Consider the following 25,888-nt stretch of genomic DNA (forward strand, 5'->3'; position numbering starts at 1 on the left):
CTTCTCCAATACCCAAAAGACTGTAGACCTTTTGTTCCAGTTGGGCTTCTCCATCAACGAAAAGAAGTCCAGCCTAGACCCCAGCCAAATCAAACAATTCCTAGGGGCTCTAATTCAAACAAAGGACGGCCTCGTCTTCCCCTCCGAGAGGGTCCAAAACATGCTGTTTCAGATCCCTCAATATGTGCCCGGTCGAGAGGTGACGGTACGCAAAGCAATGCGCTTGCTAGGCATGATGGCGTCGTGTATTTATTTGGTACCTCACGCGCGCCTGCGCATGCGCCCCTTGCAAGAGTGGCTCAACAGCCAGTGGTGTCAGGCCAGCGGATTATGGGACGATCCAGTGGTGGTCTCGCAGGCCTTAGTTCTCTCGCTACGATGGTGGACAAAAGAAAACCTGGAAAAGGGGAAACCTTTTGCCACACCCGCGGCAGAAGCCACTCTAACCACAGACGCATCCCTAACAGGATGGGGGAGGCTCACCTATCCCATCAGACTGCTCACGGAGTGTGGACTCCGAACGTAGCATCCAAACACATAAATCTACTGGAGCTACTAGCTGTGTTCAAGGCGCTAAAAGCCTTCCAGGAACACCTACAGGGCAAAACGGTGTTGGTCCTTACAGACAGCACCACAGCCATGTACTACATCAACAAGCAGGGGGGCACCCACTCTCCGGGACTGTCCAAACTGGCCCAAAATATATGGAAGTGGGCTCTCAAACAAAACATGTTCCTACTGTCAGAACATGTACCAGGGGAACTCAATCTGCTGGCAGACAAACTCAGCAGAGATTTCCCCCTGCTCGAAGAGTACGAATGGCGACTACACGAAGACATCGTCTTCGACGTCTTCACACAATGGGGATTCCCAGAAATAGACCTATTCGCAACCCTGGAGAACTCACAATGCCTAAGTTACGCCTCCAGGTACCCCCAGAACCAGTCCAAGGGGAACGGTCTGTCGATGGAATGGTCAGTGAAATTTGTTTATGCTTTTCCCCCGACTCCCCTTCTCAACAAGGTGGTGCACAAGATGCACCAGGAACAAGTAACCATGATACTGGTGGCCCCAATGTGGGCCCGACAGCCATGGTTCGCTCACTTGATGGAGATGTCTCGATCTTCCCCCAGTGAAACTCCCCTGCCCGTACAACATGCTGTCACAAGACAAGGGCAGGACTCTGCATCCATGCCCCCAGAACATGAACTTAGCAGCTTGGCTCCTGAGATCATAGAATTCGGACATCTACTGCTCCCGCAGAAATGTATGGACATTCTCAGGGAAGCCAGAAAACCTAACACTCGCCACTGCTACTCTAGCAAGTGGAGGAGATTTGTCATCTGGTGCAGAGGGGAAGGCATCAACCCAATTGACTGCTCTCCCACACATTGTTCTATACCTGACCCACTTGTTGGATTCAGGTCTAGTGTTCAATTCCATTAAAGTCCACCTAGCGGCACTTTCTGCGTACACCACTTCCCAACTCAAGGTGTCGTGGTGGAAGATCCCTGTTATAAAGGCCTTTATGGAGGGAATAAAGAGACTACACCTCCCGATAGCTGACCCAGCTCCCGGATGGGACCTTAACGTGGTACTTACCAGACTCATGGGCTCACCTTTCGAACCCATGCACAAAGCATCTCTTAAAGACCTCACTCTTAAGACTGCTTTTTTAATAGCTATCACCTCCATGAGGAGGGTAAGTGAACTACAGGCTCTTTCTGTTCTAGACCCCTTTGTTACAGTTCAGAGATAAGGTGGTTCTACGCACGCACCCAAGGTTTGCTCCGAAGTTCATATAGAAATTCCACGTAAACCAGTCTATAGAACTGCCAACATTCTTTCAAAATCCTTCCAACTTGGGAGAAAAAACTCTGCATACACTAGATGTGCGCAGAGCGGTCATGTTCTACATGGAAAGAACCAGACCACTGAGGAAGACTAATCAGTTCTTTGTCTCGGTGGCAGCAGGAAGAGAAGGGGATGCAGTTTCAAAGTCCACTATTTCTAGATGGATTGTTCAATGCATCACTCTCTGCTATACTCTTGCTAAGAGAGAACTGCCCTTTAAGCCTAGAGCACACTCTACTCGAGGCACGGGGGCGTCCATAGCATTCATTGCAAATGTTCCCCTTGAGTCCATCTGCAAAGCGGCTACCTGGAGTTCTGTGCACACCTTTACAAAACACTACTGTCTAGATGCACACTCGAGATCTGACTCCCTGGTGGGTCAGGCAGTACTAAGACATCTTTTCTCTACTGTTCCTTCTCATAACCCACCGCCAACTCCGGGTACTGCTCGCTAGTCTATGCACAGAATGTGATTCTAAGCAGATTAACAAGGATCAGAAGACAATGTATTACTTACCGTAAAAGCATTTCTGATGATTGTATCTGCTTAGATTCACATGCGCCCACCCTTCCTCCCCGCTCCGATGGAAGGAACATAGACTTCCTTTTATATCTCTCTTTTCTGTACTCGCGTCTAGAAGGCTCCATCAGGGCAGAAAAATACAAACAGAGGGACCTCGACGCGTGAGGGATTGTGGGTACAACACACGTCACTATATGGATAGTATTTCAGACACGCCCGGTCGACGTCCCTTTTTGACTACGGAAAACAAGATGCAATACTCCGCAGTGACCACTGGATGTCGGACCTATGCACAGCATGTGAATCTAAGCAGATACAATCATCAGAAATGCTTTTACGGTAAGTAATGCATTGTCATATATATATATATATATTTTTTTAAGGCAAGTTTTACATGAGCATTTTTTTTAAACTTCGATTTTATTAAATGTTTCCTTGACTTCAGAAATAACCAAAGTTAGTGTTCCATTGTCATCCCTCCACTTCCCGTTCCCACAAACTACACAGAGATTAATATCAAACATCATAGTGCGCATTTCTGATGACGTTTGGATAAGCACATTGACAATTTCAGTGAGTTTATCCAGGGTGAAGATGTCCCACAGTTTGTTCATCCAGTCCTCCTTGGAAGGGATGGATTTACTTTTCCATCTTTGTGCTATTGCAAACTCCCCAGCTCTCAACATAGCCTTCCACATTCTCGGGAGACAGCTGCCCCCTGTTACCCAGAGGAGCATTTGCAATGGGTCAAGAGCCAGGGATAGTCCAGCAATCTCCATCAAGCTACTGACCTTGGTCCAGAACACCTGAATTTTGGGGCAAGTCCACCATAGGTGATATGACGTTCCCTGCTGGCCACATTCCCTTGGGGATAGAGCGGACCAACCAGAAAATATTTTCGAGTTTCGGGAGGGGAGAGGGGAGATGTAAATAAGTGCCAGCAGTGTAACATTTTAAGTTATGGTCCATGGTGGCAGTGAACAGGTTTCCATGGAACATGATCTCATAGACTTTGCCCTAAGTATCCTCCCGAGATATCCAAACTAGTTTGTGAGGCCCAGTATTGTTTAAAGTTTTGTCTCCCTGAAAGGGCAGCTGTCGCCATTGCTCTGTACAGTTTGGATACCATCACTTTTCTGTAGTAGGTCTTGTTAATAGTTTGTTCAAAGGCAATGAGCGGGCATGCATTTTTTGGGAGGGTTCTGGGTTCTGCACATATGCGCTGTAGCCGCAGATATTTGAATATACTGTACGTCGCTCCGCAGCATTTCTTTCATCGTCTCAAAGTCCTTAAATTGACCCTTGCTGAAGAGTTGCCCCACCCTCTGTAGGCCTCTTTCAGGCAAATGTGGTGTGTGTGTTTTGAAGCCCTTTCTGCCCAGGTCCAATGGGAATCCCCAAATAGAACACTCGGGGAGAAGGCCAGGTGGGGAGTTGTTCCCCATTATTTTGCCATAGTGACCACAGTACCCTCAACGATGTTTGATTCCTAACCTTGGGTGGGATTGATCTAATTGGGGACTATAACACATCTCAAACTTTCTTGGGGTGGGTAAAGGAATCTTCCAAGTATGTCCCCATATGTGTTCTACCAAGATACGCAATTGGGCGTCCTTGAAGTAAAGGTAGAAGTCTGGGAGTCCGCACCCTCCCAATTCTCTGGCAGGGTCGGGGTGGTTCTTTTCACTCTAGGCCTCTTCCCTTCCCAAAAAAATTTGGATAGCATGGAGTTTTTCTAATGGTAGTTTCAGGGAGTGGTGAGGGGATGGCTGTAAATGGGTATAGGAAGCGAGGAAGGACAGCCCTTTTTGATCAATGTCATCCTACTGTACAAAGAGAGGGTCAAGGGGGCCCAGTGGGAGGGGTCGGCACTCAGTTTGGTTTCTGCAGGGGTGCAATTGACTTCAGACAACAGATTCAGGACTCTTGGTAGTCGTATCCCCAGGATGGTAATTTCTTTAAGTTCAACTCTCATCCCTCCCAATGGGCCAGAGTCCTCGGGGGGGGGGGGGGGGGAGAATAATCCTGTTGGAGCAGCAGGACACTGGATTTGGACAAATGTATCTTTAGACCCGAGAAAAGCCCAAAAGAAACCTATCTGATCTAGGAGTTTCGGGAGGGAATGAGATATATCTGTTGGGTAGCATAAGATATCGCCGGCAAAGAGACCATATTTAAAATGGACCTCACTGCATTTTATTCCTGAAATGTCATGGTTTTCTCTAATTTCTATTGCCAGGGGTTACATGGTGAGCGCATACAGTAGCAGGGAGATGGGGCAGCCCTGTGAAGTACCTCTGTTAAGGTGAAAGGGGGTTGAGATTACAGCGTTCACAAGTATAGCTGCCTGATCCCTATATAGCGCGGATATTCAATGCCGGAAGTTGGTACCAAAACCCATTTTCGCTAGTACTTTCCCCATGTACATTCACTCGACCCAGTACAAAGCCTTTTCAGAGTCGATGGAAAGGTATTCGTCCAAGTTCTGGTCCTGCGCAATGTGCATTAGATCAGTAGTTTTTCTGATGTTATCAGCGCTCTGCTGCCCTGGGGCTGGGGTAAATCGCACTTAGTCAACATGGATTAATGACGACAGTAGTTTCTCTAGTCTTTTAACCAGCAGTTTTGCAAATATCTTTACATCTATATGTAAGAGAGATTGGGCGGAATGATTGGCAAAGTTTAGGACAGATGTCTTCAAACTGGGGTGGGGAGGGTAGGGTGTCGAGAGCCCAGCATGAAATGTGTAAACCGACCTGGAGCATAAGCTGTCTCGGCACCAATGGAAAAAGTGGCCCGCACTTGCAAATTGATATTCATTCCTTTAGTCAGACTGTTTTGAATACTACCCAAGGGCGTGTTTTGTTAAAATGTAAGCAAATTGTAATAGTTAAAGAATATTTATTCAGCAACAATGGTCAAAACTACTAGCTGCATAGTGAAGTAACTCATAAAATTGGCCCACATTGGCCAAAAAAAGTGCCCATTTTGAGTGGCCCACACTTTAGGTAGCATTTTAGGTAGGGGCATTGCCCTATAGGCCAGTCCAAGCCTGGCAGCTCATCCATAATGGGCGAGGGAGTGTCCACCCAGTAGCCCCATCACCCATTATGGAGGAGCCGAGGTGGCAGCCCAGTGAAACACTGAGCATGCCCTCAGCGGCTTTTTCCAGCTATGGGAGTGCTCCTGGGCTGGCTGAACTGTCAAAGGGAAAACCCGGTTTCCCTTTCACAGTTAAGTTCCCCAGCCGCACATGCTCACTGAGCCATGCAAGGCTGGCAGAAGTTTTGCTTCGCCAGCCTTGCATAGCTCATTGGATATGCTTGCTGGGGCACTATGGGGAGCTCCTGCACCTCCTCGCACATACAGAGCAGTCTGGAGCAGGGCGTTTCAGTACTCACGCGCAGGCACCTGCAGAAGGTTATGAGTGGGTGGTTTTTTACTTATCTATCATAGATGCCCAGTTAAAAATACTGTGCTTTCCCCTCTTGGCCCCCCACCGCCTTGCATACCCACATAATCATGTTGATTGTGTTGGTAACTGTGGTGCCCAGGGGACAGGTATGTTATCTTTTTACTGGAAATCCATCAAAGATGTCCAGTAAAAAATAACATGCCTGCCACCTTGCCCCCCAGCGCCAATTGCGAACTGTTTGGCTTTAAACCCCTTTTTTTTACGTTCTAAAATGCAACATTTGAACTCATTATTAAAAAATATTCACCAGCCACCACTGGCCCCTTGATAGTCTTGGGCTCCCTTGCTGCGCTCGGTTGCTATGGCATATCTAGTGGAAATATTTATGCCCCTCCACTTAAAAAAATTCACCAGACACCATTTGCCCTGTGACACTGCTGGGAGAAGGGGTGGGGGAGCCCTGGGGCTATAGTGGACGCAGGGCGGGCGGGAGCCATGCCTTAGTGGTGGAGCAGGATTTGGAGAGCCCAGGGTCTGTGGCTGGGTGAGAACAGGGACTGGGCTAGGAATGGGGATTAGGGAGGCCAGAGACTGTGATTGGGGGGATGCGGGGGGGCACAGGGACTATTCTGGGAGTAGGGTGCAGTGACGGCGCACAATAATTCATGGCCATTTTGTTTGTTTTATTCACTTATAATGTGCACCAGACCTGAAGGTAACCGGGCACAGTAGTACAGAATATGCAAGGCTTAGGGGCTTAGGGTTACATGGTTACAGATGACCAGCAAAAACGCAGTATATACAGGCCATAGAAAGTCAGTTACAGGTTCCAGGCAAAAAATATATAGTTTGTAGAAGATCAGGTACTGAATACAAGCAAAATAGAATATGTACAGGCACGAACAAGTTGTCACTATCCTAAAGGGAAGATGTACAAATGAGCAACAGGATAGTGAATATATGTTGAAGTACATTGGGCGGTAACAGGAGTCTAGGCGGAGCTAGTGGGCAGCTAAACGTCGGCAGACTTCAGCAGATTGATATAGTTGGATCTGAATTTCAGACAGGGCTGTTAATCATGTAGAGGAAGTGGCAATTCCATAATTGGGCCGCTTGGACCTGGAAGCTGCCTCCCCCAGCCTTTGCCAGCCTCAATCGCGGTTCGATGAGGCTATTGACATTGGTGGTTCTTGCCAGTCGGGTGGAGCATCTCTTTACGAATCTGTCCATATGATGGCTAGATGCGGCATTATTCAAAGCTTTGTGAACAAGGGATGCAACTTTTAAATGGATTTTGTTTTGGGTATACAGCCAGTTGTTTTGGCGCCTGATCTTAGAGAGATGCAGATATGCAATCTTTTGGACACACCAAGAGCTGCTCTTAAGGCTTTGTTTTGTAGGATTTGAATTCTGTGGATGATGGCTTTGTTAGCACCGATGTATAGGGTATTGCAATAATCGAGCCTAGACAAAATCAGTGCTCTAGCTAAGATAATGCAGTTGTCATCTGAGAGAAAGTGTTGAGCTTACAGGTGTAAGATGTGGCTGATGCCATGGATTTCACCTCTTTATCGAAGGAGCGGGTGGAATCCAGATAAAAGCCAAGTGTTTTCACCTCCTTGGACACCTTGATGATATTGCCATTGTTCTCAAACGAGGTGTAGTCTTGGCCTAATTTTTTAAGATTCGGGTGAGTACCCAGGATGATTAGTTCTGTTTATCATCATTCCGGCATAGACCATGGCTTGCCATCCGTGCCTGGATGATGAGATGCACCCTATTTACCAAGGCCAAATCCTTTTTGTAATCCCCGGAAAGTGGGAGGAGAATCTGGGTATCGTCTGCATAATTAGTGTAGGTGATACCAAGAAGGTCCAGATCATCAAAAAGGGGCTATATATGTTGTATAAGGTGGGGGAGGCGCAGGTCCCCTGTGGAACTTCACATAGTATGGGGATCGGATCAGCCGCTGCCGAAGGGGAGAAAACCCTCCTAGTCCTGTCGCTGAGGAAAGACTCAATCCAGATTATAGCCTCTTTGGAGAAATGTGCAGCTGAATCTAGGTGGCTGCAAAGGACCTTGTGGTTGACCAAGATCGAATGCAGCTGAAGGGTCCAGCAACAAGAGAAGGGCTGTTTTTACCTTTGTCTCGTAGCTCATCTATTTGAGCCTTCAGATCGATGAGGGCAGTCTCAGTACCCTGTTGGGGATGGAATCCTGATTGACGTGCTCGTAAGAGCTTATGTTCCAAGACATGTTGAATTTGGTTATAAGCAATCTTGTCCAGGATTTTAAGCATAAATGGGACTGTCGTGATGGGATGGTAATTTGTGGGTATAAGTGGGTCGAAGGTTTGCTTTTTGAGCAGCGGTAGTACCCAAGATTGTTTCAGATTGTTTCAGGTTGGTAGGCACAGTCCCTGTTTCAAATGAAGCGTTGCCGAGTTTTGATACAAATTTGGAGAAATCTCTGGCAGCGTCTTTTATAAGCTGGACCGGGCAGAGGTCGTCTTGGCAGTTGGATGGCTTGAGAGAGGAGATGACTTTCTCTACCGAGAGGATGGATGTTTTTGAAAACATGAATCGCACATCTGAGTTCAGTTCCTTTTGAAAGGGGTTTGGAACTCGGGTTGTTGGTCTGGGATGGTTGATTGAGAGAGGCTTTTTTTCTTAGCTATTTTCTTTTGGGGCATAGTTACTTCATTTGATAGTGCTTGTTGTATATTTGCAGACAAGTTTTATCTTTGGAGCATGTGTCTGGGTGGGGATGGGTGACTCTAATTCCTTGAGGCTAGTGAAGTTCCTGCATACTTGAATTAGCATTAGATATACGTTTGTTATGAGTTTCGCTTGGCCATGTGAATTTCCTTTTTGTAGTGGGAGGAGATTTCCATTAGTTTATTTTTGTGGTCTTCTAACGGGATTAGCCTCCATGTGGTTTCACAACTCCTCTTAAGTAGTCGTAAATCCTTGAGTTCAGGGGTGAACATTTATTTAGATGGGATTTGGGTTTACTCGGTCTGAGTTTTAGGGGCGATGTCAAGTGTGGTTAACATAATTTTATTATACTTGTCTACGAGTGTTTGCGGGTATAAGTGATCTGATAATTGGTTAAGAGTGGGTAGGATGGCGGGAATCACTTTATCCTTAGTAATGCTCTTTTTATAGGGGTCCAGCTGCATCGTGCAGCCAAGACTCTGATAGCAAGTAAGTCCAGATTATCGGCCAATATTAGGTCGCAGATATCCGTGGCGTGTGCGGTGAGGGATCTGGCATTTATTAAACCTCTAAGCGGGGAGGCCACTACAGTGGGTTGGGTAGGTTTTGTTTTAGTGGGAGTAGTTGGAGGTCTCATGATATTAAGGTGGGTGATATTTACCTTCTGGTTATTGGACCTTTTTGTTGGTGGGGGATAGGGTTCTAGTTGGGGGCTCATGGAGTCTCTAGACTCGCTTGGAGTCTAGAGTTTCTAAGGGGCAGACTACATGGATTGCTTTGAGGCCAGCTTGAGGGACTCTGGTCAGGGCGATCCATGGTAGTTGGGGGGTTACTGGGAGAAGAATAGTAGAATGTGTAGAGCTCTCTTGTTAGTTGTAAGGTGGCTACTGTGAAATGACTGGAGGATGATGAGCAGTAGACATAAGTGGGTTAAGAGGCTACCAGCTATAATGCTCATGATGTGATGTTGCAAGAATGGCGGCTTGTTATAAGTTTGGATGCACCTTCTAGGTAGTGGCATATGAATGCACTAAGCTAGGTTTATAGTTCAGAGTACGAGGGCGTTCAAGTGTCACTGAAGGCAGTTAGTACAAACTATGATAGGCTAGATCAAATAAGCTCAAGTTAATACCTAGTTGGCGTTGGCTAGGTCAGGCTAGATTCAGAGTAGGTATGGTGGACTGCGATAGTCTGCATTCAACATGGACACAGTGTGCTAAATTCGGCATGGGCACGGTGGGTTAAGTTCAGCATGGGCTCAACGGGCTGAATGCAGCAAGGGTACAATGGGCTCATTTGAAATAAAATGTGGTGTTTAAGTATTTAATCACTCCTATATGTTCAGAGTTGAGAGGCAGTAAAGTACCAAAGCAATGTGTAGGGCCAGATGCAATGACGAGCAACACGTTTAACTGTAATATTGATTTACTGTCCATTTGGCATTTTTGGGGGGGGCCCAGCCTGCCCACATTTTGCTGTGGGCGGTGGCCCCAGGCCTAAAAAGTTTGAAGACCATTGGTATAGGGTCTCACCCCTCCTTTGGGATGACCACTATTAAGGCCAAGAATTGGGCTAGGGTAGAGCGGTATGCTTTGAAGAAGCACTGTGAAGCCATCCTCCCCTGGCGCTGTTACCCCCCCCCCCCCCCCTTTCATTTTCCCTATTGTTTGAAGTATTTCCTCCAGAGATTAGGTCATGTAGTGCGGCTACATTGTCCGGCATTATCCAGGGGATGAGCAGTTTATCTAGAAATGTATCTATTTGGGAACCACTTCCCATGAATTCACTTGTAAAAAGGTGTTAATATTTGCGGCATTCCTCTATCTTCCTATCCTCATAGACTCCCAGCCCGATTGTTGTAATGACCCTGCTCTCTTGGCATTTCTTTGCTTGCGCAGTCTCCAGGCAAAGATCCTTGTCTGCGTTGTTCCCCTTTCTACATGTACTTTCAGGAATGCCAGCTTTCTCTCCGTTTGGTGAACCGGTAAGACCCGCAGTTGTGATTTATATTTTTGCACGTTAGCAGATTCCCCGGGGAGATTTGGGTTTTAAGGCCTCTATCGTCTTCCTCGGCTCTGATTCTGCTTTTCCCTTTCTCCTTAAATCCATTCCCTAGGGTCCACTCTGACCAGGTCATGGTCTGACCACAGAATAGGCTTGGTGGTGGATTTTGTTACGCTTTTCAGCTGAGACGGTTTTAGGAGGATATAATCTATTCTGGAGTATGTGTCGTGGACCTTGGAGTAATGTGTACAGAAGGTCTGCTTTCCCTGTTTGTTTCACCGAGTTGGTCAGCCCCAACTCGTAATTGATCTGGAGTAAGCGCTGGGATTTTAGTACCTGGGCTCTGGACATTACCGGAGAGTTGGCTCCCCTCCTATCTGTTAATAGGTCCAAGGCCATGTTGAAATCCCCTCCAATGAACAGAAATCCTTCTCCGAACGTTTGAATTTTCCCTTTTAACAATGTCCCAAAATTGCTCTTGTCCTTCGTTTTGGGCAGTATATTGAACCCAGGGTAAATTTTTTTTTTTTAAATTTATTTATACATTTTATGAGCCCATTGACTAGTATAAAGTGCTCTTCCAGATCCCTCAGAGTAGCCCCTGCCATGAAGCCCAATTTAGATATGATAGCCACACCTTTCTGATTAGTCACTAGAGGCATGATGGATTGTTTTGATAGTCCTCACTTTCATGGTTGATTCCTTGTCCTTCTGCCAGTGGCTCTCTTGCAAGCACATAACGTCCACTTTCAGGTGGTTACATTCATGAACCGTCGGGGACCTTTTTAAGTGCACAGTTGAGGCCCCTAAAGTTCAGAAAGGCTAGAACTAGGGCATTATTCGGGTCAGCCATCTGGTTTATTGTGTGACAGTGCTAAGCCTCCTCTACTCATTGGATTCATATAGGGCGTGTGTGCGGCCTCCTTCCATTGCATGTCATAGGAATCCCTGTGTTTGGTGCAGTAACCTGAACATTTCGTAAGACCACTGTCGCCCCGTATGAACAAAGCAAACAACTTCAACTCTTCCCCCTCAGATTGCATCTGGACCACTGGTGATGGATGCTCCACCATAGGGCCAGACCACCAGCTGAGCCTCCTTCCTCTGTCTGGCATTGTTTTTGTAATAAACATTTACTTGATATCCCCCCCCCATCCCAACCATTGCCTTTTTTCCCTACTTTACACCCCCATACCTCTGGTATGACCAATGATACCCAGTGCTCCTTCCCATTGCCAGTACACTGAATGACAAGGGTGGGATGTAGATACTCTCAAAATGAACTTCCTTCATTCTTTTCCTTATGTATGTGCAAGAGACGGTGGGTTTCACTTCTTGTACTTGCGGAAGCCTCTGATTCGTTGGTTCCCTAGTTCCTTGGCATTGCCCCCCCCCCCCCACCACCAAAGTTTCCTCTTAGCCAGCAGCCGATGGGCTCTGTGGCGGTTCTCCCATCAGTTTGGGATACTTGTATCCCTCACATTCGAAGTCCAATGGAAAAGGGAGCCCCATCTGTATCGGGCTCCCTTACCGGTGAGCCATTTTGTCAGCGGACCACATAGTCTCCCCCTGGACAGGGTAAATGTCAAAGTCCTGGAAGATGGCGACACATGTCGTGCCCAACTCTATCTGGCCCACTGTCCTGGCTCTGTCTAAGATTTTGGCTTTGTCGGCGTAGTAGTGGAATCTCATCAGCACTGGGAGGGGGCCCCCTGGCTCCATCACTTGATCTGCCACCTGCTCTTTGGGCTCTGTCAATGGTGGGTTCTGTAGTGGTGGCCTTATAAAAGAGCTTTTTAATGACCTATTGCTTTTGCGATGTCTCTTTGGGTATCACCCTCCCTTTCTGGGATCCCAAAGAATCGAAGGTTATTGCGTTACTCTTGGTTCTCAATCGACTATTTTCAGCACACGTTCTTCCTCCTCTCTAATTCTCATGTCGTTTTGGGCCTCCAGGATCTCCACTGAGGACTGATTGGTTTACAGCCCCTGGAGCCTATCGTCCAAGTCAACTTTCTTGTCCAGATGGCCGCCGAAGTCAGAGCGGAAGCCCTTGATCTCCTCCAGTATCACTGCTGTGTCCCTCATGGATGTCCCATCTGCCATGGTCACGGCTCCTGTGGCCAGCCCCCCTGGTGTGGGTCGGTGGGCTGGAGAGAACTTGAATTTCTGCAGCGGGACAGACCAGTTCATCTGTGTTCCTAGACAGCTCGTTGTGACCACACAGCAGGCGTTTCTGCTCGCCTCGTAGGGCACGAAGCTCTGGGGTTTGGTGCTGTGGTAGGCGCACAGTATCCCTGTGGCAGCGGGGCCTGCGCGTGCCGCCTCCAAATCCGAGACTCGATCCATTCCTCCAAGGCCTCACTGTGAGGTGTGAGTGTCGGGTGGAGGTCATTCCCCCACCTGGATCCTCTCTGGTTGGAGAGTGGGGGGAAGATGGAGGCAGGGGTTCCTCTTCTGCCCTTAGGCTGCCACGGTAGCGTTGCGGGCGCTCAATGAGTACGGGTCCAGATGACCGGTGTGGACACTAATCCTCCCTGGATAAGGGATATTTGTGTGCCCCTGCGTGCAGTGACTGGTGCTGGATCATCTTTGCTGTTTCCGGCGTCAAGCCGGAGGGGCCAGCTGGTGGGTTAACAGCAGGGAGGTGCTCGCCTCCTCCATCTTGCTCCCAGCGTGGTGGCGGGTTGGCCACTCTTCACTTGATGGGGAGGTGAGCAGGTCCATGGCTCGCTTCCTGCCCTGCCTCGCCCCTGGTGTCAGGAAGTTTGGAAATGTTCTTTGTGCCAGCTATCGCGGGCAGTGAGCACCGACCTCGACCAGCGATTTACATTCGCTGGGGGGGACGTGGGGTGGGGGCTGGCACGGCCACTCGCTGCTCCCCAGGGGGCCATGGTCCGTGCCGGCCTCAGGTGGGGGTAGAGATGCTGGGCTGCCCTAAATCTGTGGCCTCTCAGTTTGCTTTGAGAGGTAGGGATGTCTCAAAGCTTACCCACGAAGCTGGGGTAGCTGAAAGTCTGCTGTTTCTCCCACACAGAGCTCTCAATATCAGGTATGAGGGGGTGGGCTACAGTTCCCGTTGGGGACTGCTTGGGGGGGATAGGGGGCAGGCTCGTCTCCTGAATATGCCCGGGTATATACGTAGAGAGGCTGTCATCTCTGTGCCCCCTGGTGGATGATTAACCTGAGCAGTTTTGAAGCAGTCTGGAAAGTTGCCGGAGGTGAGGGAGTCGTTGAGAATGGACCTCGACAGTTCACCAGCACAGGTGAGTGACCTTTTCCCCACTGGGGATTGCAGACCGTGGCAGTGAGACCGACGGTGACCACCTGCACCGCAGCAGATCCCGCCACCTCCAGCCCCTGTCGGAGCTGCGGACCAATAGGAAATGCCAGCAGTGAAGAAACTCCTCAAGCAGTGCGCGGTGATGGAGTTGGAACCAGCGGATAACAAGTAAGAGGGAAGGAGAGGGGGTTGCCCATAGAGCGGACGGGGGAGAGACAATTCTACCCATTAGCTCGGGAGTGGCACTGAGCCAACCGTGCAAACAAACACTACCTAATCCAAAGTAAAGGCCTGCATCCCACACCCCTCCGCCTCCCTCCCCCAACCATTGACATTCACCCCGAAAAAAGGCAACCAGGTGCGCAGCACCGAAATAGTCCCCACGCTCAGTGGCGCCAATGCTGGCCAAGACCATAGGGATGACCCGGTGATAAGAGGGTTGCAATCTAGGAGACACGGAGCAGCATTTCGCACAAATACCCCGCCGGCAGCCCCATTAGGACTGTGCCCAGACCCGCACAACGGCAGGGAAGGGGAGCGGCCCGGCAAAGCCTTGTGAGGTCAATACGATGGGGCCACACAGTGGAAACTAACCCAGGCCAACAGCAGGGGGCCTGCACCCAACACATCAACGCGCACAAGTACAGAGCCATATCCTGGGACGCTAACTCAGTGAGGCTGATCACCACACAGCTCAGAGCCCTGTAGTGGGCCGGCAACCCCAGACAAAGGCAAGGAGCCTGCCCTGCGGGTGCAACTGCCCTGCGCTGCGCCTCCTCGCTCACACAGCAACAGGATTTGAAGGCAACAGAACTTGGAGGGGTGTAAACCCGCCCCAAAAACTGTAATAACTGGGTGTCCGCATGCAGACACAGTAGGCTGCACCGACCAGTCTTCCTAGGGACAACTCTGCCCACACCAGCTAAGCAGCTGACGGATAACCCCATCGACGGATCCGCGATACAGCAGTTCAGCAGGTGCACGTCGACCCCAACGCACTCCAACCCCAAAACAAAAAAAACACTGTCCCTAATTACTTCACAGGCAGCCCCAGACTTAGTACAGGAGAAGTAGCATTGTCCGCAACAAGCATTATAACCGCCCAGTGGCCTGGGGAAAACTGGAGCTCGCCAACTATAGACAGCACCAAGCAGGGAGCGTGGCATAAGGACGGACCCAAGTGGGGAGGAACCTCCGCACCAACCACCTAGCAGTGCACCACAAAATCCAAGTACAACGGACCGTTGTGGCATGCACCAAGGAGGCCAGGCTCCAGAGCCGGAAGAACCACCCAAACTTGGCGCATTCACCCTCCCACGAAGTTCCAACCAGAACAAGATGGAGATGGATGTCAAAGTGCAACTCCTGACTATACTGGCAGAAATGCGGATAACGGGTCAGCAAACTCGAGAGACAAATCAGTTTTAGGCATTAAACAGGACCTCCAAGCTGTCCAAACCCGTCTGGCAGCGCAAGCAGAGAGAACCACTGATAACGAGCAACACATCAGCGCAGTGGAAGATGACCAGATGACAATGGCAGCCGACCTAGATGGGGCCATCAGGGAGGTGCAATGCCTGGGGGACAAAATCATTGACCAGGAAAACCGCTCCTGCTGCAATAACACAAGGGTGGTTGGCCTCCTGGAGAACGTGGAGGGGCGAAACCTCGAGACATACATGTACAGCTTCCTGCACGATACCCTGAAGATAACGTGCGGGAACTCACAATAGAAGGTAAACCAGGAGCCGATCCAGAAGCCCAACGAGCGCCTGTGGATCATCATAATGTGCCTCCTCAATTTTCAAAATAAAATGGCCATCCTAAAAGTCTACAGAATGGCAAGCCCCATCAGAGTGGATGCAGCGGACATAAGTATATACAATTACTACTCATTGGAGGTCTCCAGGCGTTGCAGGGGCCTACGCCTGATTTTTGAAGCGCTAAAAACTACTGAACAGACAATATTTGAAATTCCCAGCACCATGGTGCAGTGGTGCACCCGATTGGACAAATTATGGCACACCTTCGACTATCCGGAAACAGTATGTTGCTTCCTACAACGGCGCAACCTGGTCACCACTGACTACGTCAAGCCAACACCGGAAGCCCAACGCCTGGATACCCACCCCTACTCCAGCCAAGAAAACCACCAAACAAGCGGAAAGTGGCAGATGCCCGAGAGCGCACTGAGGTACAATCTCAAATGGCAAACACTCTTCCGGGCACCACCTAGGGGTCAAACTAATCGCACTCCCCGGATCCATACCGTAGATGCAAGGAACTTGCCTCCAAAAAGCTTACGACCAGACGCATAACTGACGCAGTAGCCGCAGAGGCTGCTGCTGCTCCTGGCCAACCGAGGCAGTAGTTCCTCAACAGGAACCCCTGGCTGGGAACAGCACCCGTGGTGGGGTGCGGCAGCAGGCTCAGAGCAACCACCTGTTTGCACACATTCAGCTGATCACTCGTTACCACCTCACCTAGTGATGGGATGCAGCCACCATTACGCAAATCGGTGGCTGCACACATAGAGTGCAACCAAGTACTGTATTCGATCTACCCTACTGTCTTGACTGACCTGTCTATGCCCCCCAAGGGCATTCATCCCACAAGCGCTTTGAGATCATTCCATAGATATATAGGGGCCTATATAAATCCCAAATAACATAACACAGAAACTGGACAATAAGGAAGTTCAAAACTACAGGAAAGTAGAAAAACAAACTACAGAAATACAGACATGCAAAAAAAGTATACAAGACTTGGGGATTAGTCAAATGTGTATCAATGTAAAAATTGCACAAATATATATATATATATATATGCAGTATAAGGAAGCAATAAGAATTTCGGACCCCCTAACCTTTCGTGTGCATTGCAGATTTTAAATAAGTTGTACATATGAATGCCTCACAAGCTTTTCCTTTGGTTTTGATGCACAATTTCGTTGCCCCATTGCTCTGAGCATGCCATATTGAAGTGTATCTGCTTCAATCTCAATTTAGTAAAATTGGGATTGAAAGCATTATTGTACAGGATTTGATTGTGGGCTTCCAGTACAGAGCCGCAGTAATGTGTTTCCACAGGATTGTGGGACATCTCTTCCATCGTGTAAACATGTAAAGTTTATAATACGTTCTCATTGTTTTTTTTTTATGTTATGGTTTATACACCCTTCTGTAAATAGTAGGCTTAAAGGTTGTCTACGCAAATGTAACAGGAGTGCATAATAAAGTGTCCTTCGTTCGCACATGCATACTGGGCTAGTAAATTAGTACTTGGTTATAAGCTCTGGCATGATTTAATCAATCCCCTAAATGCCTGTTACCTTACGTTTAGGTTGGACATGCCTCCACTGGCTTCCCTGATGAACACCTGGATTAATGTTCATGCTGATTTGGGCCTTTGTTGTAATGGCACAAAGGGAAAGTCCCTTTTCTTCTATTTTGCTGTGTAATCTTCATATAGATTAGCATATTTGAAGCCTATGTTTACAGATAATGGATTACGAACATCAACTGAGGCATTGATTCTGTGCTAGTCAATAAATGGTAATTTTGGCTGTAGCAAAGTTTATACATGGAGCATTGGCTGCGCAGGTATACGTTGACGATCAGGTTAAACGGTCAACAACCTAACATTTTAATGTGCCATTGTAGAATTTGTAAACTGAATTTTTTTGATTGTTTGACTTGGATATTAAACATAAGACAATTATTGTCTTGTGTTGGCTGTGGAGTAAGTTAATTTCGAGTGGATTGTGTCCTCCAACATATTCCTCATCTTAGATGTATTCCATCCAGCTTTGCTGCTCTTCAGAAATTTATTCGGGTATATAAGTAGCACACGCGGCGCCCGTTGGACTCAGTTCTGTTTTTCCACAGTATACGTTGCTTTGGAGATTCAGTGCGCCTCAAGTTCTGTGAAGAATAGTAAATAAACGAATATGTCCTCGTCATCGACTCTGACCACGACCCCGAGATCGCATTTCAAAAAGTGCAAGTCGTGTGGTTCAAAAATGTCGATCACAGACCCGCACCGAGAGTGTTTGTGGTGCCTCAGAGAAGGCCACAACATGGAGGCCAGTACGAAGTGTCAGGCGATGACTGGGAAGGCATTGCGAGAAAGGAGAAAACTACAGGTAGGTCGCAAACCCGACCGTAAAGCCTCTAGCGTTGAGTCGAGGTCCCGAGAAGCGAAGTCTCCTCGACGCGAAAGGCATCGTTCCAGGTCCTGAAGCGATTCCCTCGCTCGTCTTCGACGCCACAGGTGCCCCTCCACCTCGTCCTCAGACCAGTCCCCAAAAAGGAGGAAATACCCCACGCAACATTCGTCCTCCGAAGAGTGGGAAGCATTCAGGGTCAAAATGATGGAGGTGTTTGAGAAAGTGAAGCCTCTGTCTGTGCCTTCTTCGGAAGCCGGCCGGAGCGTCATCGCTCCGACACTCGCGTGACCTCGAGCCGGGGTGATCGAAAAAGGAAGGAAGGATGGAGAACCTTCCAGGACGTCGAGTGAAAAGGACCGCTCAAGTCGACCGTTCGAGGTCACTGACGCCGTCAAGAGACCCAACGCACCTCGGAGGGCAAATCTTCGAAGCAAACTCGTCGACCACTATTTCATCGACGCCCTGATCGACGTCTACCTCGGCGCCAAAGGCTCCAGCCAGGCCAGCCAGAGAAAGGGAAAGATAGGGTTACAAGACCTGTAATACACCTCTTCCTCCTCTCCCAGAGAAGGTTTTCAAGCCTCTCCCTAGGAAGGAGTTTGTCAAGTCCCTGACCTCAATTTTTGAGGAACAGGAAAGATCTGATGAGGAGAATGTACCTTTTGGGCTACAATATGGCACCCCAAATGTCCCAGAATGCCTGATTTCAGAAGAAGCAGAATGAGGGACTTGGTAGAATCATTACACAATGCAAGTGGCATTGACACATCTCCTGAAAATGACTTTGGCAGACCAGAACCAAGAGAGCATGCCAGTCCATCATACCGTCAGTTAATGACGAAGGTAGTAGATTACTTAGGATGGGCTAGACCATCAGCCCAATTCATCCAGGATGATTTGACAGATATATTGTACCATGGTCCTACCGAAGACCCAGTACTACCCTTTCATGTAGCCCTGCAAAATAGGGTGGCCAAGAATTGGAAAACTCCTAATTCTATTCCTCCGGTAAATAAATCCCTCGCCTCCAAAATACCACCCTGCCAGTAGCGACCCCGGCTATCTGTCCAAACATCCCACTCCCGAGAGTCTGGTCATACAGGCAGCCACAGCTTCTAACAAACTTGCGTACCCTTCTACTCCTCCAGACAGGGACGATAAGCATGTGGATGGCTGGGCACGGAATGTATTTTCAGCTGGGAGTACGGCTTTAAAATTTGCCAACTCCACACATGCCTTGGCAAAGTTTTCGTACTCTGTGGGAGTGCATCGCAATGGTGGCGGAGCACATACCAGAAGGGGACGAAAAGGAAGGGTTCCTAGCCATCGTTGAAGATGGAAAGGAAGCCATGCAGGAATCCCTTCAATCTGGATTGGACACTGCGGATAGTGTAAGCAGGTCCATGGGCACTAGCACGGTAATGCGCAGATTTGCGTGGTTACGGAAGTCTGGTTTCGCACCAACGTACAGAACCGCCTTCTGAACATGCCTTTTGACTGGTCTCACCTTTTTGGCAGCAAGGCTGACGAGCGCCTTGAGAGGTTACAGACCTCAAAAGCAGCTGCCAAATCTTTAGGGGCTGCTATTGGGCAACCTCAGCCTTTTCGTGCGCCAGGACAATCGTGGAGGGGACGTTCCTATCGTTACTACTCATATGGAAAGGCGAGAGGAATGGCCAGTCAAAGGGGCCAGAGAAAGGCCACTCGTGGTGGACGAGCAAAACCTGGAAAGCCAGCTCCAGCTGCAGCCTCTTTGCCATCAGCGGCTGCAACAACCGCCACAAAACTACTTTGAGGACTTGCATCACAAAACACCTGTAGGAGGCAGACTGTCACAGCATCTGCAAGAATGGCGAGCCATTACTTCAGATGTTTGGGCTCTAGAAATAATAGCCCAAGGTTACTGCCTGCCTTTTCTAACGCAACCTCAAGGCAATCCACCAGGGAGACACTTTGAAGTTTTCAGACCCGCTCCTACAGCAGGAAGTTCTAACCCTGCTGAAGAAAGGTGCTATAGAACCAGTACCTGCAGTGGAGAAGAACAAGGGATGGTACTCCCCGTATTTTTTGATAACAAAAAAGGACTGAGGACTGAGACCCATCTTGGATTTAAGAAACGTGAACAAGTTCCTCAGGAAGGACAAGTTCAAAATGGTTACCCTTTCTCAGATCCTTCAGGCCCTTAAACTTCAGGACTGGTTGGTGTCATTGGACCTCCAGAATGCTTATTTTCATGTGCCGATTCATCTTAAGCACAGAAAATACCTGAGGTTCGTAGTTGGCGACTCACGCCATCAGTTTCGAGTCCTGCCATTCGGATTGACCTCTGCCCGAGGGTCTTCACCAAGTTAATGGTAGTGGTGGCAGCGCATCTCAGGAGAGGGGGGATTCAGGTATACCCCTACCTGGATGTTTGGTTGATCAGGGATGTCTGCCGAACAAGCACGGGATCATCTGAAAGTCACCTGCCACTTCCTCCACAGACTGGGCTTCTCCCTAAATTTCAAGAAGTCGCAAATGACACCTTCCAACCGCTTCAGTACATAGGAGCTGTATTAGACACATCCTTGGGAAAGAGCTCGCCTCCCAAGTTGAGGGCTCAAGACATTCTTCAGATGGTTTCCAAATTCCAAAATGCCCCAAATCTCCAAGCTTACGACTTCTTAAGATTGCTCGGCCTCATGGCATCCTGCATCTTCCTGGTGCCAGAGGCACATTTGAGGATGAGATCCCTTCAATGGGCTCTAAAGACTCAGTGGTCCCAGTTCTCAGGTCAAATGACAGATCTTCTCCAGATTCCGAACAAGGTTCGACAAGATCTTCTATGGTGGACTTGTACAGAGAACATACTAAAAGGAGAACCTTTTTGGCAACCGTGGCCGAAGATCACAGTAGTGATGGACGCCTCACTCATGGGGTCGGGAGCTCATGCCAACGATCTGACAATCAGCGGTCGTTGGTCTCCATCGGAGTCCAAACTACACATCAACCTTTTAGAGCTCAGAGCAATCAGACTAGCGCTGAAAGCTTTCCTGGCATCTGTCGGGGGAAAGAATGTACTGAAAATGACAGACAACACAGTGGCCATGCATTGTCTAAACAAAAGAGGTGTAGGGTCACTAACTCTGTGCAGAGAGGCAATGCAGCTCTGGTATTTGGCAATTCAGGAGGGAATCTCTTTAACGGTAGTTCATCTAGCCGGGGAGGAGAATGACGGCAGATGCTCTGAGAAGGCAGAGCACGGTGCCCCACGAATGGGAACTGGCTCAGGAAGTCATTCAAGAGATCTTCGCCCTTTGGGGAACCCCTCAAGTAAACCTATTTGCGACCAAAATCAACCGGAAGTGCGAAAGGTATTGCTCAAGGGAATTTCCCCCGAGAGGAGCCCTGGGGGACGCGTTCGTGGTGGAGTGGAATTTCCCACTATTGTACGCGTTCCACAGCCCCCCCCACCCCCCGATTCCTGTCATTCCTCATGTCATCGGGAGACTTACCGGTTTGGGAATTGCATGATCCTAATTGCCCCGGGGGCCAGGAGAACGTGGTACTTGGACCTTCTAGATATGTCCATCTGTCCCCCAGTAAGTCTTCCTCAGAGAGAGGACCTTCTCTCACAAATGGAGGGTCAGGTTCTCGATCCAGAGGTCAAAACTCTCAACCTTCATGCTTGGTATCTGAAAGGCTGAGATACAAGGATTGGGACCTTCCAGATGACGTCATGGATGTGTTGCTTTCGGCAAGAAGGTCAGCAACAAAATCTCTATACTGTTGCCGTTGGAAGAAGTTTTGCAACTGGTGCAGAGAAAATGTCGATTCTTTTCTATGTTCTATCCCGGAAGTACTGTCCTTCCTCTTGGCCCTAGCGCATAGAGGTCTAAATGTTGGTACCATTAAAGGTTATCTTGCAGCGCTTTCCATCTTCAAGCGCTCGTCGGAAGAATGCTCCTATTTCAAAATTCCTTTGGTAGTGCAATTCTTAAAGGGACTCACTAATGTGTTTCCTCCTTACCCATTCCAAGTGCCAATTTGGGATCTCAATCTGGTTCTAAAAATCTTAATGTGTGCTCCTTTTGAGCCTTTGAAAACTTGTCCATTAAGATTACTGATGTGGAAAACTGCTTTCCTAGTTGCTTTAACATCTGCAAGAAGATTGAGCGAATTGCAGGCACTGTCTTCTGGGCCACCCTATACTCTGTTCCCTAAGGACAGTTGTTTTGAGGGTTAAACACTCATTTTTACCTAAAGTAGTATCTGATTTTCATTTAAGTCAGAACATTGTTTTACCCGTATTCTATCCTCCACCTCATCCTACTAAGGAGGGGGAAAGATTACACAGGTTGGATCCAAGAAGAGCTTTAAGCTTTTACATCTCTAGGCTTTCCAAGCTTAGAGTAGACAACCAACTGTTTATCGGTTACACCGGAAGGAAACTGGGTCAATCGGTGACAAAACGGACAATATCACGATGGATTGTGCTTTGCATTTCAGAATGCTACAGATCAGCACAAAAAGACCCACCAGAAGGGTTAAAGGCTCATTCCACCAGAGGCATCGCCTCCTCGATAGCCCTTCAAAAAGGTGTTCCAATAAGGTCCATTTGTGAAGCAGCAACTTGGTCTTCACTGCACACCTTTTCAAAATTCTATAGTCTGGATGATTCCCAGTATAAGGAGCTGAATTTTAGAAAAGCAGTACTATATTCAGCCATCTAAGGGCATTTAAAAATCTAATCCCTCCTCCAGAGAAATTATCCATACTGCTTTGGGAGTCTATCTAAGATGAGGAATACGTTGGAGGACACAATCCACTCGAACAAGTTACTTACCAACTGGTAACGTTCTTTCGATTGGATGTTCCTCCAACGTATTACTCCTCGCTCTCCCAGCCTACCCCTCTGTAGATTTTTCCGGGTTATTACCAACTCAACTCTCGCAAGGCTGATAACTGTCTGCCTGCACAATCTACACAGTACAAAATCAAAGATAAAAAAGGGGAAAAACGGAACTGATGCCAATGGGCGCCGCGCATGCTACCTGTGTACCAATGACTTCACCCTCGACGGAGGCCTTCGAGGGACCATCGACTCGACGACATCAATGTACGGCGCCCTCTGCCGAAAAAAAAATTCTGAAGAGCAGCAAAGCTGGATGGAATACATCTAAGATGAGGAATACGTTGGAGGAACATCCAATCGAAAGAACGGTACCAGTTGGTAAGTAACTTGTTCAACGAAAGCTTAAAAAAAAAGCAATGCGTATGAACCTATGCAAAGTAGAACCTTGTGCAAAGTATGTAAGACTCAATATTTCTCCTGTGTTCTGTTACTTTGTACACATTCCCTAACATGCAACGTTGTCACATGGGTATATTCGTATCGCGTCATTTGGCTCTTTGCGGCTGCTGACCCTGGTAGAAAGTTGCAAGCTACTAGCCAGCCATAAACTTGACACCTAATCTACCCATACAATACAGCATTTCTTAATCTGCAAGTGCCGATTATCACTAGCCAGAGGCTAGTGGCGAGTGCAAATTTTGCTCCCTAGCTGTTGTCAAGCTAACTAGCTTTTTTTGGCTACAAGCAGGAGCAAAATACTTTCCACCCATTTCAAACCCCTTGTGCTATACATCTTCTGAAAAGCTTGTTTAGTACAATACATAGAACAATGTCAAGTTGCCTTTTTGAAAAAACTAAAGTGCACAACACAGCTACCCCCTGCAGCTTGGTCAGTTTTTATTTTTATACTAGCTTTAAAAATACATTTGTATGCAAAAATGTTCACTGGTAACCCTAATGTGTTTCGTTTGCTAAAATGGTCCTTTGCATGCTACAGCTCGAACAAGAAAAATACACACCAAATAGAAACGTGAATACTAAGCTTTATATTTTTCAGCATTTGAAAATGCTGTTTTGGTGCTTGAAAAATAGGCCAGATAGTTGTGGATTGTAAGTTGTCTGTTTAACCACACTAATGCAGAACAAGCGTGGAAAAAACATCAAAGTACCAAACGGCATGGAAAGCAATGAAGTTCTTAAACATTCAGCTGCTATGTTCCCACATTTTACCTTTGCACAAGCATCTATAGTCTACAATGTAGCATACCTGTCCGCATGACATCACTGATCACATCCCTCCACACACTGCTTCAATGGCTCTAGCAGAGATTTAAAGCTTTCTTGTTGGAACAAAAGTGGTTCTTTTTAAAATGTTACTTTCCTTTTTTGTATTTCAGCTACAAACCAGTGGTTCATCCCTGCAGTGCGTGGTGATATACCTCCAGGATGTGCAGCCTATGGCTTTGTATGTGATGGAACCAGATTACTGGTATTTGGCGGGATGGTGGAATACGGGAAATATAGCAACGATTTGTTTGAGCTCCAGGTAGGCATATTTCATGGTTTTCACATGTCAAATGTTTTGTGTTTTGAAGTGGTTATTAAATGGACTTAATCCTTACTTAAGACATCCAGTTAATTAACATGAATGTGATGTATAATCCACACTCTCTGGTTCCCTCTAAGTCACTATCTGATTTCAAGTATTTGAAATTGGATTAACGGACATTCCATTTTGCTGCACTGTGCTGTAGACCCAATTGTGCAGCAGTCCATTTTGTCGCAGCAGATACATCTACCATAAGACCACGTTGTCTGGGTACACTTCTCTGCTTGCAACAACTGTTGGCATCCAAAAAAGTGAGTGGACATATAGACCATGTGGTAACGAGGGCTTTATGGTGTGTAATAATTGATTGTGGAAAAACCCAAACGAAGCAAGACGCACGTAATTGCGAGCACTCCAGAAATGAAGCGAGAGGCATGTGGCCTTTGGAAATTGAAGGTGAACTCTCCCAGAAAGGTGTTATGTCATTCATCTAGAGTAGAATTTTTGTCACTTGAAAAACAAGCATTGATGCAGTTACCCCCATAAAATTATGGAAGGGGATAGCTTCACGTGAATACAGAAGTGATGTGAAAGCAAGCTTATGTTCAGCTTTTGTTTGAGAAAGTCAGTCTTCTTGGTCATCATGCGAGGTGGAGAAAGTAGTATGGAAGTTGGGGTGAACAAATGAATTTGCTAGAAAGAGAATGAACTTGAAATCTGTACAGAATAAGACGAGGCATAAAATAAGCAGTGGCCTGCTGGTTACATACAGCTTGCAACTAGTGCTCAACCCATGAGCTGATCCCATACTCCTTGATTCTATCTTACCATGTTGGTTTATAGCCGCTACCCTGAAAGTGAGATGGCTGCAAACTACAATATTCTGCCTAGTTTGCCCATTTCTCTGCCTGCTATGCCTTCCACTCTGCTTAGTATTTTACATAATGAATACACAATGCTAACTTGATATTTCATTAAAGTAGCGATCAATAGTTTCATCCAGTCTGTACATCTACAGACCTACTGTACACTGTAGTTGGCCTCCAGAGCTCACTTTGCTCTAAGATTATGATTGCATTATATATTTGCCCTGCAGTAGAGAGCTGGCCAGACTTTTATCATATCTATTTTATTTGTCCATTCATGCAGCTAACCTTTTTACACTCACCCAGGGCTCAAAGTATTTTCGTCCACTCGCATAATCAAGTAGATTTTAAGAAGGGCCACTACCATTTGCAGGGGATGTTGGAAACTTATTTAAACTTTGTTTGCAGTAAATGTCAAAGTTTCACTGTGCATGACTGGCCTCTGGATGGCAGCAGTGTGCCAAATTAAAGTGGGTTTGTGGTGATATGCACCATTTTACAGTAACAATTTGCAAGGCTTGATTTACCTCACAAATGTCTTACTTCAGCGTTATACAAACTGCTGTATTGTTGCTCATTTTATATCTTGGGTACAAGTATCTTCTGGTGGCATTAAAAACATTAGTACAAAATTGCTAATCAAATGGGTTTGTTTGCTAATCAAGAAAAATGCCA

At 47.5% G+C, this 25,888-nt stretch overlaps 1 protein-coding gene across 3 annotated transcripts in view; it reads left to right on the forward strand.

The window, feature by feature from the left end:
• The window catches only part of HCFC1 (host cell factor C1), a 771,113-nt gene that overhangs the window by 56,933 nt on the left and 688,292 nt on the right, over positions 1-25,888 (forward strand). For all 3 annotated transcript variants that reach the window (XM_069645438.1, XM_069645439.1, XM_069645441.1), the window contains exon 2: positions 24,196-24,344. In XM_069645438.1, coding sequence (XP_069501539.1) covers positions 24,196-24,344 — 149 coding nt within the window. The remainder of the gene's footprint in view (positions 1-24,195; positions 24,345-25,888) is intronic.

The sequence above is a fragment of the Ambystoma mexicanum genome, chromosome 2p (assembly GCF_040938575.1).
Source record: "Ambystoma mexicanum isolate Mex_15411 chromosome 2p, UKY_AmexF1_1, whole genome shotgun sequence".
Taxonomy (NCBI): domain Eukaryota; kingdom Metazoa; phylum Chordata; class Amphibia; order Caudata; family Ambystomatidae; genus Ambystoma; species Ambystoma mexicanum.